Source organism: Natrix helvetica (assembly GCF_964273705.1).
Source record: "Natrix helvetica genome assembly, chromosome: 2".
Lineage (NCBI taxonomy): Eukaryota > Metazoa > Chordata > Lepidosauria > Squamata > Natricidae > Natrix > Natrix helvetica.
This window is the reverse complement of record NC_138552.1, coordinates 256,418,432-256,433,117: the sequence shown is the minus strand read 5'-3', so window position 1 is coordinate 256,433,117 and position 14,686 is coordinate 256,418,432. Positions and strand designations below refer to the sequence as shown.

Genomic DNA, 14,686 nt, shown 5'->3' with positions numbered 1-14,686 from the left:
TCTGTTTTCCAAGTCTGAGTACAACATATTAGCATATGTTATTAAATCCTTCTTACTGTACTTATTCTTTGAAGTAAAAAAATCTAACAATAATGCTAATGGTGAAATTATCAGACATATCCTTGTTTTTAGATGATTCCATGGTTTTAATAAATTTTGCCTTACCATATGCTCCTTCACGTACTTTTCTTGTTTCTTCACACCATGAATATCTATGAAACCTATTGACTAAATCAGTTCCTACAACAATTGATATTCTGCTGTTTAGGGATTTTATCTATTCTGTTATCGACAATGAATAGCTCACTTGATAATTCAAATCCACCTCCTCTTTTTGAGTCTTGTAAAATTTGAATCTTATTTATTACGGTAAGCATCTTAATATTAAATTCCATGACATGTTGAACTGGAAATACAATATAAGATATGGTTTCCCAGATTAATTGAACTTAATTTAATTTTAAATAATATTCCCCATATTTAGCATCTGCAGCAAGAACAAGCATGTTATGTGAAATGAAATGTGCTGTTACAGTTTTATTCCAAAAAGAGTTACATGAACAAAAATAACATGTGGGAGCAGTTAAAATTAATCAGAATGCAAGCAATATAAATTAAAACTGACACTTCTTAGCTTCCCAAATATTCAGTATATATACCTCAAGATTGAAAACAGTGATGAGTCCTTTTCCCAAATGTCAAGTATATCTAAATAATAAATTTTAAAGATACATTCAAAATAGCCCAAAGGGTAAGCTGATCATATTAGGTATAGCTGTTTTCCCTTAGAGTCAGGTGCAATCCACTCCACACTTCTTAAGTAAACTCTAGCTCACCTGGCAGTACAAAATAACATTTTGCTTTTCATATGTTCGTATGAGAGACCTTGTTCTTCAGCTTTTATGAAGAACAAAGGAAGACTTTTTTTTTACAATCTAACATACGTTCTTGTTGGAGATTCAAAATAATTTTTAACCAATGGCAAAATATTATAAAGCAAAACCATTTTCACCAATAACCCAAAGGAAGGGACAGTTCAAATTATTGCAGTGCTTCCCCTATATTAACAACTTTGGAAGGAAGCAACGATTAGCTCTCTATTTTTTCCAACAGCACTACCCTGAAAAACATCTATGTTACATTCTAGTAAAACATTTCCCCCACATGTACTTTTAGGTAGCAAAAGAACATATTGAAGTACTTACAATGTAAAAGGTTCAATTTACATTAAAAACTCTAAGCTCACCACTGAATCCACAATTAATATAGCTGGGCCTACTTTTTTTTAATGAAAGTTGGAAGAATAAACAGGATTATACAGACAGATTTTATCTAGGTCTTATAATTCTAGACAAAATCAAAAGTTGAAACATTTGGATGCTAACAGAAAAAAGATTTGTGATCAACTGACTTTGAAGTTATATAAAATATGTCTGTTTTCAACATAGTATGTCCTTTGGGTTGAAAGACAGAAGGTTGTTTAGGATTATATAAAAGTACAAATAGAATTTACTGCAGTCCCAGCAATTACATGGCATTTGCAGTGAATAGTTGTATTACCTCAGGAAAACATAAAGTCTGCCTTAAGGAGTTGCAAATTATAACTGTGTTCAGTTTGTTTCCCCACAAACTCTGAAACAGAACCAACTTATAGTATTTACCTTTATAATGTTATAGTTAATATATTAAATGTTTAGAAAGCAAATTGACAATTATGTACCTAAACTTTTTACATGACAATTTGAAAATTATGTACTGAAATCCATTGCTTTACTGCATTTAAATTTTCCTGCTTACATTAAAATATTTCTCACAACCTCAAAATCCAGATTACTTCTCTCTTCTACTGTATGTCACAACCTCCACCCTTATTGGGATCTTCTCCCTCAAGTCTAATCCATTTCTTCTCAATTTCAACCTGTAGTATGAAAGCAAAAGAAATGAGATTAAGAAATGCTTATATTATTAGTGGCATTCCTATCTAATAACAACATTTTTCTTGAAATAAAATGTAAATGGAATATTAAGAGAACACGGGAAATAAATATACAGAATGCAAGAAAGCTTGTTGCTGTGATACTGACTTAAGACCATCCCATCTCATTAAAAATATAAATAGCAGTAAAATAAAAATAATACTATCCAACCAATATAACACCAGCAGAAATGTGCATGGTCCACTTCACCTGTTTTACCCGATCAATAGATTGCCTATATTATAAATAAACCCTGCTTACGGTAAATATTTAGGATAAAAATGTAATGAATTTTGAAAGCAATCACAGAACAATATTATTAAATCAAAAATTACAGAAAAATAAAAATAGTTGAATAAGCTCACTGATGCAATCTTTTGTACCATAATAGAAAGAGAACAAGGATTTTGAGGCTTGTTCAGAAGAATAGACATCTTTGCTTGCTATAATTTAAAAACTAAAGGCCTGCATAAAGCAAAGCTTATATTAGTCTATGTGCATAATCAGGCCAACTGGCTGTTTCCTGCCATTCTATATGAATCTACAATGGTTACCACTAACTTAATACATATTGCCTTGTCTCAGTCATGACCCTCAGTAAGCAGAGAGGCAAGTCTTAAATCATGACTAGTTTCACGTTTATTTTTTCTGGCTGGCATAATAAAAAGTTGTCGGCAGGTCATGTGATAAGCCAGTTGCTCTGGTAGGTAATATGGGAAGTTGTAAGACAGAGACAACCACTGGAAAGGTTTGTGCAACTGGAGAATCAAGGCAGTTGATACAACAGGGTGCACTGACAACTAAACATTTTATATGTTATCTAAACACAAGCATTTTGTGGGTGCTGGATAAGGTTTCACAGGATAGTAGTTACATTATCAGATGCATGCCTAGCAAAAGACATACAATGAAATACATTTAAATATGATTGTGGTAATTGTGGGTTGGCATTTGATTAAGCAGGAACAGAAAGACATTACCTGACAATTATAACATGCTTTCTGAATCACATGTTTCTGAGGCTGTACATCCCTATCAATTCCCCATGATTTCACTTCAGTTCCTGAGGCACATGCATTCAACACAACAAACTGCACCACAGCAAAAGGGCACCAATCAGAAGGGATGTCTTGATCTGAGCCAAGTTCTAGTTTGAAAGACAAACTGTGCAGATGATCTGGATCTTGGAAAGAAAGAGGGGAAAATATTATAGCAATGCTCTACAAAAACAGCTGGCTGAAAGAACTATCAAGCCATTAAGATTTTTGGAAGGACTGGGTAATGCAATTCTATGGGATAGTTAAGTAGTTTGGCAGGAAACAACAATTAAATGGGAGTCCTCTGGAATATTTGCTCCAGTCTTAAATTTTGATCTGTACCATTTTTTAACCAAAGCATAATATAACACTAGCAGATAGAATTCAAGTTTGTTGGGCAATCATAAAAGAAGAGCCCATCATACCAAATATTTGATAGCAAAGTATTAATTCTGGCAATACAGTATATTCAATATACTCTCTGTTCAAAAATAGTTCAAAATATCACTTGGAAAATATCTTTGCTGCATTTCCACTTCAAGATACAGATTTACCTCTTTCCATCTTACATTAAGCTAAACCTAAAACTCTTCATTCTTTTGCATATATTTGAAGACGTATAGTAAATGCAGCTATCATCTGATAAGATTTCAAATTTATATAGCTACCTCAACAGGAGAGAACAGTTTCTAGAGGAATCTGTTATTGTATTCTATCCATATTTTTGTTTTTCAAGGCTAATGCATATTTTAGCCATTGTATTTAAAAAATATACTTGTAACCACTATGGGGAGAAGTGTGCTTGGATCCAACTCTTAAAATATAAATACAATAAAAGATTTCCCCAAAGGACACATTGCAACGTAACTCTAGGGCCTTTAAGAAGAAATGTATAAAACAAGTTTGTCAATCAACATAGCTTTTATAAAATGTACAAGGTTGTGATTTGGCAAGCTTTACATTTTGCATAAGTGAATAGAATAATTCAGAATTTGAGATTAATCAAGCAGTACATTCAAAACATAGCCCTATTTACACTAAAATGGCACCTGCTATATATTGTCATACTCACTAATAGTAATGGAAAAATGCTAACCAGAATGAAATAGGCATGGTCTTATATCATCTATTTTATTTACTTGACCATTCATTCTGCCACTAATATCTTATTTCTGTCATATTAATGAACTACTGAAATAATTCAATTCAATTCTCTTTCAGCATTTATATAAACTAATTATATAAAAATCATTTACTTGAGTTTTTATCTGGTAGTCTGTCAATTTTCCACACAATAGCTCTATAGGCACTTTCATACTTGGCTGTTCCAACTGAGACATGAATAATGGAGTCAGATTCAAGTTCATTTAAAGAGCCAAGGCAAGTTCTTCTGTTCATTTTTGCTTTCAGGGATCTCTGTCTTTGGAGGTTCATAGTCCAAAGAGTTTTGTTCCATTGCGAGGGAACAGGAAAGTGAACCATTACATTCTCACAGTGTTTTGTAGGGTATGAATATGCTGAAGACATGTTTATGAAAGCTTGCAATTCGACATAAGCTCCTTGAACGACTAACAAGGCTTTCACAGAAAATGGAAGACCTGATCCATTATATTGTGTCCTATAACGCATTAGTTCTACTCTACAGCCATCTGATGGTGTAAATTTAATTATTCTTGATTGCTCAAATTCTTGTTTCTTCACACATTGATGAAAGTGATAGTCGTTAATTTTGATCCATTTTTCCTTATTGTCTGACTCAAAATAATGTTCATCCCTCTTTTGAAGCTCCAAGTCATTTAGTGTCATAAAGCACTCAGAATTACCATTCAAAAAGTTTAATGAATAAATATGAGTTATGACAGCTGTTTCAGTTAACCTGTCTTCTGCTTTACTAATTGTCCCCCAAAAATTATCCACTATTTCCAAGATCATTTCTTGTTCTTCATAATGTCTCTTTGGTTTTGAAATAGCAGGAAGCTTCATTAACTCTTCCTCAACTATCATTAGGAAGTCGGTGAAGTCACTGTAATCAGTTGTTCCTAATTTCAGCATCTGTTCGATTTCTGCTTCATGAACGACTTCAGTTTTAGGGTACTTCTTTTTCTCTGTATATGTCACATATTCAATTTTCACGGTATGGATTTTCCCAGAGATGTTGCAGTTCTCTAACTTTGGTTCTGAAAGCCTGCAAAATGGTTGCAGATGGAATACTTTGAAAGGCTTTTCAAGACCTTTTTCATAATACATTTCTAGGATTCCTCCTGGTAAAACTCTAAGGTAAATAGGACCCCACTGCCTTGATGACATCATATTTTTCTTTTCAGGAATCCTCAGCATGAAAGGCCAGCCATCCTTTCTCTGGCTGATAAAGAGACTGCTTGGAATAAATGAAGAAAGGCCATCTGTAGTGCACATACATGGAACTGGTCTCAAAGCTCTTTCAGTGTTTGAAGTTTCTGTTTTCAAGTGTTCAAGCCTCTCACATATATAATTGAATGAACCCTGGTTTAAGCTTTTCTGATCTGGCCAGCTTTTCTTCCCTTTAAAAGAAAAATCTCTTTCAAAATCTGACTCTTTTCCATGTCCATGTAAGCTGGACAAAGACACAGTAGATGAATCTTCTGACCAAAATGGATTGGAGAAAGCAGACTCACTTGAAACACTCTGAAAAAAGGCTTGTGAAACTAAGGAATTTTCCAATTTCTTTGGGTTTTCCGGATGCATAATTTGTGCACCATGTATTGGTTTCAGAATAGAAAATTCTGAACTCTGCACAGGCTGAGATATTCCAATCAATTTTTGAGAAGGTGGTTCAATCAGTGGGAGATGATCAACGTTGGATGACAATTCTGGAATAGGACTAAGAAAATGAGTTCCTGATTTGGGAAAGCAAGGACTGATAGGATAGTCTCTGGTGGGTGTACAGAGTGGAGAATTACTGGGAGGATCAGGGCTATAGTAGTAGTCACTTATAGGAGATGAGAGAGAATTACAGGTGATGGAGGACAATTGGTTTGAAAAATCTTGCATTTTAGGCAGTGTGAGTTTAAGTCCATTTGGTCTGCAAACATTATCATTTTCTCTTGCTCTCTGAGGAGACTGGGATTCATCTTCAAAAGTAACCCAGTTTGTGGTATTTGCAGTAAACATCTTGCTGCAGAAATCTGGAAAAGCTGAGACAAAGTTTCATTTGTAATTCATCTGTTAAAAAGAAGGAAAAAAAGCAAGTAAGAAAAATACATGTATTGATATATTTATTTCAATCAGTGTAATTTCAGTTTCAGAGACATGAATTATTAGAAGTGAACTCTTAATGCCATTAGACAAAAAACATATTTTGTGTTTAAAAATACCTGTTATCAATAAATACATTTGATGTGCAATTGCTAAAGATTGGATGTCTAAGGGGATTCTCAGTCATCCAAGACATTGTTGTCCCAAAGGTGCTTTTTTTCAAGAGGCAACTGGTCTTTCTGGTTTTCCTTTTAAGACATTTTGCTTCACATCCAAGAAGCTTCTTGGATGAAAAGCAAAAGGTCTTCAAAGAAAAACCAGAAAGTCCAGTTGCCTCTTGGGGAAAAAAAGCACCTTTGGGATAAAGACTGGATGGATAAAGGAACTGGAGATTCCCATTTTGTCTAAATTCCCTTAAACATCAGTATTTTTAAACATTTAAAAATGTTAAATCAGTATTTTCAATAGATTTTTAATTATGGCTTATTCAAAAGGAACAACAGAATCACACTTATCCTATTGCATTTGTATAGAAAAAGAATCAGTAAATCATAATGGTTTTGGAGATGAATAGTGCTACATTAAAAGTTGCATTTTTCAATTATCCTAAAGTTGTTATGTTCTGGGAAAAATAAGAATATCGATTAATTTGATTTAAGGTACTTTTTTAAAAAAACATGAAAACTGAGAGTTAGACAACAGAATTGGCTTCTTCCAGGTCTTCTTACTGCTAAAAGAAAAGTCTTTCAACAATGTATGGCCCAATTATTCAAAGGATTGAAGATATGTTATTTCCCACTTATTAAAGTTGCTTATAGACATGGATTATATAACAAATAAGTAGTGAAAATATTACTGAATATTTGAAACAGGTTATAAATAGAATAGAAAAGGATGCCGGATAACTCATACTCATGTTTATTGTGAATATTTGAGTCCTACTCCTCTGCATACCATTACTTTAAAAATTCACTATAATTATGCACATGTAAGTGTAATCTTACTTTTAAATGGTTGAATATTCTATTAAACATAGCAGTATACCAGTTTCCTGCTATTTTTAATTACAGTACATGCTTATTTGTTTGTTTGCTGGTTTGCTGTAAATAAGTTTCTTCTTTATGTACATTGTAATAAAATATTTTGCTTTCTTTACTATGAAATTGGTAATCTGAATTTTCATTTTATTTCAGCCATTAGCAAAGCAAAAGTATATTTGAGAGGATGATTTCATCACAAATATAAGGCATACTTTAATGTGCTTAACTGTTTCTTTTCTTTTCATGTTATTCCCATATTTCTCTAAGTAGTCTAATCTAATAGCAAGAGGAACATGCTCGAAAGCAGTTCAATCATAAACAACAATCCATTCAGGATTTTGGAAACACTACTGCTCAAACCAGATAAGTGTTTCTTGTTTTAAAATGGCAATTTATTTTATTCCGTCTTCATAACTCTTATTTTTCAAAACAGCTTCTTTGAGACCAAAATATTATGTACATCTCTATCTTGTAATCTCTTGGGTTTCACAAAGCTCCTCAATGACAAAAGGTCCTCTGAGAAACAGATTGAAAATACATCCTCAACCGGAATGGGATAACCATGGCCATGGCCAACTCACCATGGGCCAACTTGCAGGACAATTTAACAATTCAATGTAATTATTTAAAATAAATAAACATGTTAATTTTTGTCATACTGTCCCTCCTTTTGCATCCTTTCTTTAACTATACTATTCCACCATTTCTTTGATATTAGTGTAACTCTTTTTTTTTTTAAAACAAAGTTTTATTGGTTTTTTTTTTTAAATTTACAAGGAAAAGGGTAGTGGAAAGGTGTACAAATTTTGGCAGTTGCAAAGTGTGGTAGACGCTCCCTCCCTCCAAACTCATAGTATACATCTGAGTATAAATCATTAATACATAGTCATATATAATCAGCATTTTAGTTCTATTAGTACTTTCAATCAATTTAGTACATAGTAATATATGATCCACATGTTAATTCCATTACTACTTTCGGTCAATTTATATCAATGAGATTTTCTTATTCATTTTTGTGATCTGAGCTTTCTTGGTATTGCCCCTTCTCCCCCCGCTGGCAGAGCTCCGGCCCCTCCCGTGTCCTGCATATCCGTTGTAGGATCTTCTGTTTTTTCTAGGTGTATTTTGTTTTTTTCCATAAAGGCCTGTGCCTCTATGGGTGTGTTAATTCTAATTCTTGTCTCCTCCCAGAATATCAACATACCTTCAGGCATCAACCATCTAAACCACACCCCCTTCTGGTATAATTTATTCGCTAATTGCGAATAATTTTTCCTTTTTTCCCTAATTTTCTTGGGGATCTGCTTCAAGATAGTTATTTCCCTATCATGGTATGTCAGGGCTTGCCCCCTTTGTACACCCAGTATTTCGTCTCTTGTGCTTTTTCTAAGAAATTTAATATGTACCTCCCTGGGTACATTGTGTGTTCTGGCATAGGCTGAATTCACTCTATAAACCAGATTTATCTCCCATTCCATCTGTTGTTTTTCTTTGTGTATATAGTCAGCCAAGATGTTTATCATGATGTCCCTTATGTTTTCATCATCTGCTTCCATCACATTTTGAAATCTAAGATAAAAGGACATTCTCTCAAATTCTGTTTTCATTTGTTGGGTATCAAGTTCTTTGTTTCCCTTCTGCACCGCCTCTACCCCCCCTCACCTCCGCCACCCCACCCTCCACAAGGTCCAGTCTCTGTGAGTTCTTATAAATTTGGGCTTGGTTCTCTTTAATTTCTTCTTTCATTTCCGCTAATTGTTTCTTAATTTCCTCTTGTCCCTGTAAGAGTTGCTGGAGCATTTGTTGCAAATCCATCTCTGTACTTTTAGGTTGCATCAGGTCTGTAATCTTTGATTGTGTAGCAGGACTGGATGTTGCTGATGTCGGGGCAGAGGTAGCAAAGCCAGGCTTTCCAGGAGGTGGTCTTTTAGGAGACATAGTTTATAGAATAAAGAGTTCAGTCAGTGTAGAGAATGGACAGCTGGAGCAGCAGAGCAGCCAGATGAGTCCAGGAGGCAGAAGGTCCAAGCAGAAGAGAATTTCTCTAGTCAGCCTGGCAATAGAGTAAAATTTTCCACCCCAGAGAGTTCAAAGAATAACAATCCACAAGAGATTCTTCTGGGTAGCACGGGGACAAAGACCGGAAGTCTGAATTTTTAAAGGTGGAGTCAGGTTTCACAGTTCATAAAGACAACGGAAGTGTGCCATCTTGCCCTGCCAGCTTCGGGCTCAGAGGCATAACAAAGTTTTCAAAGTTCCCAAAGTCCTCAGATCATCAGTAAATTATGGAGCTAGGTTCAATGAAAGTCACTTTAAGCAAGGGTGTGGCATCATTGGTTGGCTCTCCCCCCTCCTCCTTCCCCTGGGGCTGAGAGCAGAATTGTTCCAAGCTACTTGTCCGAGGGGGGGAAAATCCCCCTCCCTCCAGCCGCGCCTCCAAAGTTAGCCGAAAGTAAAAGTTTTGAAGTGCTGAAAAGTTCTTCAAATCAAGAAAGGGAGTGAAGGGGGGTAGCACCTCACCACACCGCCGCTGCTTCCTTCTGCTTTTTCATTCTCCGATCAGCCTGTTGCGAAGACGCTTTACGCGCCCTCCGATACTGCTCCCCGGTGCCTAGAGCGAGGCGGGGGGCTCCCCACCAGCCGCCGCCGATGCAGGGATCCCTCGCGATGCCGCTCCTCCGGCAGGACGCCTCTTCGGGGCGTCCTGTGCCCCCCAAGGAGTGGGGAAGCCCACCGGGGAGCCGGAGCGAGCAAACGAGTTGCCCGTCGCCGTCAGCCGCCGGAACCGGAAGTCTCGATATTAGTGTAACTCTTATCCCGCAGAGAGTTGTCCCATGGCGTGTTGGTCATGGCAAGTTGTCCCACAGTAAATTGTTCGACAAGTTGGCTATGGTGAGTTAACTGTAGTGAGTTAGCCAGGAGTTGGCCACAGCAAATTGTCATGGACCCTCTCAACTACTATCAGGGAAGCTCAGTTATCAATAGTGCCCAATATAATCCATCCATCAGAAGAGTGGAATCTGCTAAGAGAATGGATTCTCTTTCCTTTTCAAAAAATAATCTAGTGGTTTGGAAATTTAGCAGAGCATATCTGAGCAAACCAGGTAGGTAGAAAATAAATTCTCTACAAAAGCAAAAATGCACGTACTCCGGAAGTAGTCCTATTCTTTCAAATAGTTATGATACTAAATTTTATTATATACAGAATACTGATTACACAGCATGATAAGTGATAAAATAGGTTTACCTAGCATTCTAGGCTACATCAACAGAGGGATAGAATCAAGATCACGTGAAGTGTTAATACCACTTTATAATGCCTTGGTAAGGCCACACTTTGAATACTGCATTCAGTTCTGGTCGCCACGATGTAAAAAAGATGTGGAGACTCTAGAAAGAGTGCAGAGAAGAGCAACAAAGATGATTAGGGGACTGGAGACTAAAACATATGAAGAACGGTTGCAGGAACTAGGTATGTCTAGCTTAAGAGAAAGAAGGACTAGGGGAGACATGATAGCAGTCCAATATCTCAGGGGTTGCCACAAAGAAGAGGGAGTCAAACTATTCTCCAAGGCACCTGAGGGTAGAACAAGAAGCAATGGGTGGAAACTAATCAAGGAGAGAAGCAACTCAGAACTGAGGAGAAACTTCCTGACAGTGAGAGCAATTCATCAGTGGAACAGCTTGCCTCCAGAAGTTGTGAATGCCCCAACACTGGAAGTCTTTAAGAAGATGTTGGATAGCCATCTGTCTGAAACGGTATAGGGTTTCCTGCCTAGGCAGGGGGTTGGACTAGAAGACCTTCAAGGTCCCTTCCAACTCTACTATTGTATTGTATTGTATTGTATTGTATTGTATTATTGTATTGTATTGTATTGTATTGTATTGTATGTTGGTTAATGTTTTCTTAATTTAAGATAAATGTAGCAATATGAGAATGAGTTTTGGTGGTGTTAAGTCCACAAAATCTTGATCCAGGTGGTCTGCACTTCATAGTTATTGTTCACATGCAGTCATATTTCATTTGGTTTCCTCTGGAACATACCAGATACATCCTCACAATTTAATGTTGAGACTTGTAGAATCACTTCATGCACTGCTGATTGCTTTTAAATCTATGTCAGCTTCATAGCATATTTTCTTTTATGACTAAATGTTAGGACATCTTCCTATGAATTGTTGGTAGTTCTACAGACAACAAAACAGTGTTGATAGTCATTTCAAACTAGCCACTCATTCTTTAATTTAAAATGCATAAAAAGGCCATGAGATATACTTTTAATATATGAAGAGAACCAATGTTACTGAGATAAAAAGTTGGAAATAAGACTGATACTTCCCAAAATCTTAAAGTAAATATTTATGTCCCAGTACTAGTAGTCCTCGATGTATGACCACAGTTGAGCCCACTTGAGTGAATCTGGCTTTTTTATTGACTTTGCTTGTCAGAAGGTTGCAAAAAGTGATCACAAAAGTTTATTATATCACTATTTCACAATTTTTATCTACTATAGGTAGTCCTCAACTTACAACCATTCATTTAGTGACCATTTGAACAGTCATACTACAAAGAGTTACTTTGACCATTTTTCATACTTACAACTGTTGCAATATCCTCAGGTTCGGCTGCTTGGTTCATACTTGGGATGAACCTGGGATCATGTGGTCACCTTTTGCAACCTTCTGACAAGCAAAGTCAATGGGAAAATCCATGTTCACTTAATCATATTATTAACTTAACAACTGCAATGATTCACTTAACAAACATGGTAAGAAAAATTGTAAAATGTGGTAAAAGTCACTTAATAAATATTTCAGCAACATACATTTTGGGCTCAATTGTAGTCATAAGTTAAGGACTATCTGTACAGTGGCTATCTAAACTGTATTACCTATCTTCCAATTAGCAATATAGCACTGGGGATTGAAAGGGACACGGTGGCTCAATGGCTAAGACACTGAGCTTGTTGATCAGAAAGGTCGGCAATTCGGCGGTTCAAATCCCTAGCGCCGCATAACAGAGTGAGCTCCCATTACTTGTCCCAGTTTCTGACCACGGAGATGTCTTCAAACAGCGCTGGCTCTTTGACTTTGAAACGGAAATGAGCACTGCCCCCTAGAGTCGGGAATGACTAGCACATATGTGTGAAGGGAACCTTTACCTGTACTGAGGATTGAAGTTAGCCAATTGTACATGCAAATCTGTTAAGAGTATTTTTTTAGCAATAGTTTGCTTTGTTCCAAATGCTCAAGATTCAGAGGAACAGAATTCTTTTATGTTATGATCTGAAAAAGGATTAGACCTTTATATGCATGTATTAAGTAAGAATGAAATGCCAGTCAGCTTGGAATTTCCTGTTAGTCTGATTTACATTCCAAATATTACTGAAGTTCAATTTCTGACTGCACTATGCAATGGCAGACAGACAAAGTATTTTTATTATTTTTCCTTACCATAACTATTTATAAAGAGAACTAATGCCATATTTTTCATAAAAAAATTAAAAGGATAAAAACATTTCTTAAAGTAGAAACATAACCAGGGATCTCTTTTGACTCAATTTCCCAAACATTACACATATTTCCATTTTTTCTCACTTTATAAATGTTGTTATCCTCAAGTATCTTATTACCATCATTAGAGTGTCTTGATTACAAATAACAGTGTTTTTAACTTTTAAAAAAATCTATCCATACACATGATTTGTTATTTTTATAACAACAGATATATTTATAAATCCTTCTGAAGACTAGAAATAGGTAAAAAAATTCAGGACCACAGAAACCAAACAAAATGTGTTACAGAATTTTCTCTCCACCATTTTTAAATATGTTTGTAGAAATTGAATACATAATTAGCTGAAAACAGTCACAGAGATCCTGAGATCCAAAATGTCTAAGGTATTGGCAGATGTGATTTAACTTTTTCAACTGACTAATTCAATCCATAAACTACCCAGAGTTGCTGGAGATTGGCCAGCCTATAAAGTTAATAAATCCCTAATTTAAAGTAATTTTCTTGAAAATTTGTACAGTATGTAAGTATTATACATGCATAATGTTATGTTTTGGACAAGTATAACATGGAGATATAATATACAATTTAAGTTAGGAAAAAAGATGTAGCCATATTACTCCAGTGTTGTTTAAATACAAACGAGGACCCAACCTTAGTTTTAACAATACTAGTTTAATGATGGTACTGCAGCTAAATGAATAATGTCTGAGATATTTAAAATAAAGTTTGCATATATTAAAAACCAAGTTAATAGTTTAAGGAGAAGAATTTCAAAACCCAACAAAAGTTAATAATAAATAATAATAATAAATTTAAATTTATTAGCCGCTCCCTTTCCAGACAGGACTCGGGGCGGCATACAATGGAGTATATAAAACATAAAACATGTATACAAACACATAAACATACATATATACAGGACATACATGCACGGAGGAGGTAACAAATTACATCACATTGGACAATTAAAAGTCACCATTAAAATACCCCAATTGTAAAAACGCAATTTAAAATTTAAAAAATTTAAAAGAACTGTCAGGAGGAGTAAGAAAAATTTACGGTTGAGCCAGGCCAGATAATTGAAAGAGGTGGGTCTTCAACTGTACACGGAAGGAGCGGAGATCGGAAGTAGTCCTGATGTCACGTGGGAGGTCATTCCATAGGGCTGGGCCCATCACAGAGAAGGCTCTGCTCCTGGGTGTCGCCCCCCGACACTGTTTGGCGGACGGCACCCGAAGAAGTCCCTCTCTGTGTGAGCGGATTGGTCGTAGGGATGTATGGGCCAGGATGCGATCCTGCATGTAACTAGGTCCTGTGCCATGAAGCGCTTTAAAGATCATGATCAAAACCTTGAAACGCACTCGGAAGACTACAGGAAGCCAGTGCAGCTCGCGCAGGAGAGGTGTTACAGGGGAGTACCTAGTCCTCCCCATAATCACCCGCGCGGCCGCGTTCTGGACCAACTGCAGTCTCCGAGTGCATCTCAAGGGAAGCCCCATGTAGAGAGCATTGCAGTAGTCCAGGCGAGACGTCACTAGCGCATGGGTGACTGTGCGTAGGGCATCCCGGTCCAATAAGGGGCGCAATTGGCGCATCAGGCGAACCTGATGGAACGCCCCCCTTGCCACGGCTGTTACATGGTCATCCATGGACAGCCGGGCATCTAGGAGGACGCCCAAATTGCGCACCTGTTCCATGGGGGCCAGTTGCACGCCCCCAATGGCCAGAGATGGAAGCAACTGGTTGAACCGGGAGGCCGGAAGCCACAGCCACTCCATCTTGGAAGGGTTGAGTTTTAGTCGGTTGTCATCCATCCAGACCCGTACGGCCTCCAAACACCGGGACATCATTTCGACGGCCTCATTGGGGTGGTTCGGG

General features: G+C 36.6%; 1 protein-coding gene across 1 annotated transcript in view; it reads right to left on the bottom strand.

Moving 5' to 3' along the window:
* Window positions 1–14,686, bottom strand: part of LOC309387452 (stonin-1-like) — a 61,673-nt gene that overhangs the window by 37,660 nt on the left and 9,327 nt on the right. The window contains exons 2-4 of the mRNA XM_081943933.1: window positions 4,270–6,214; window positions 2,957–3,159; window positions 1,848–1,918 (exon numbers count right to left, since the gene is read on the bottom strand). Of these exons, the coding sequence (XP_081800059.1) occupies window positions 1,848–1,918; window positions 2,957–3,159; window positions 4,270–6,163 (2,168 nt within the window). The 5' untranslated portion in view covers window positions 6,164–6,214. The remainder of the gene's footprint in view (window positions 1–1,847; window positions 1,919–2,956; window positions 3,160–4,269; window positions 6,215–14,686) is intronic.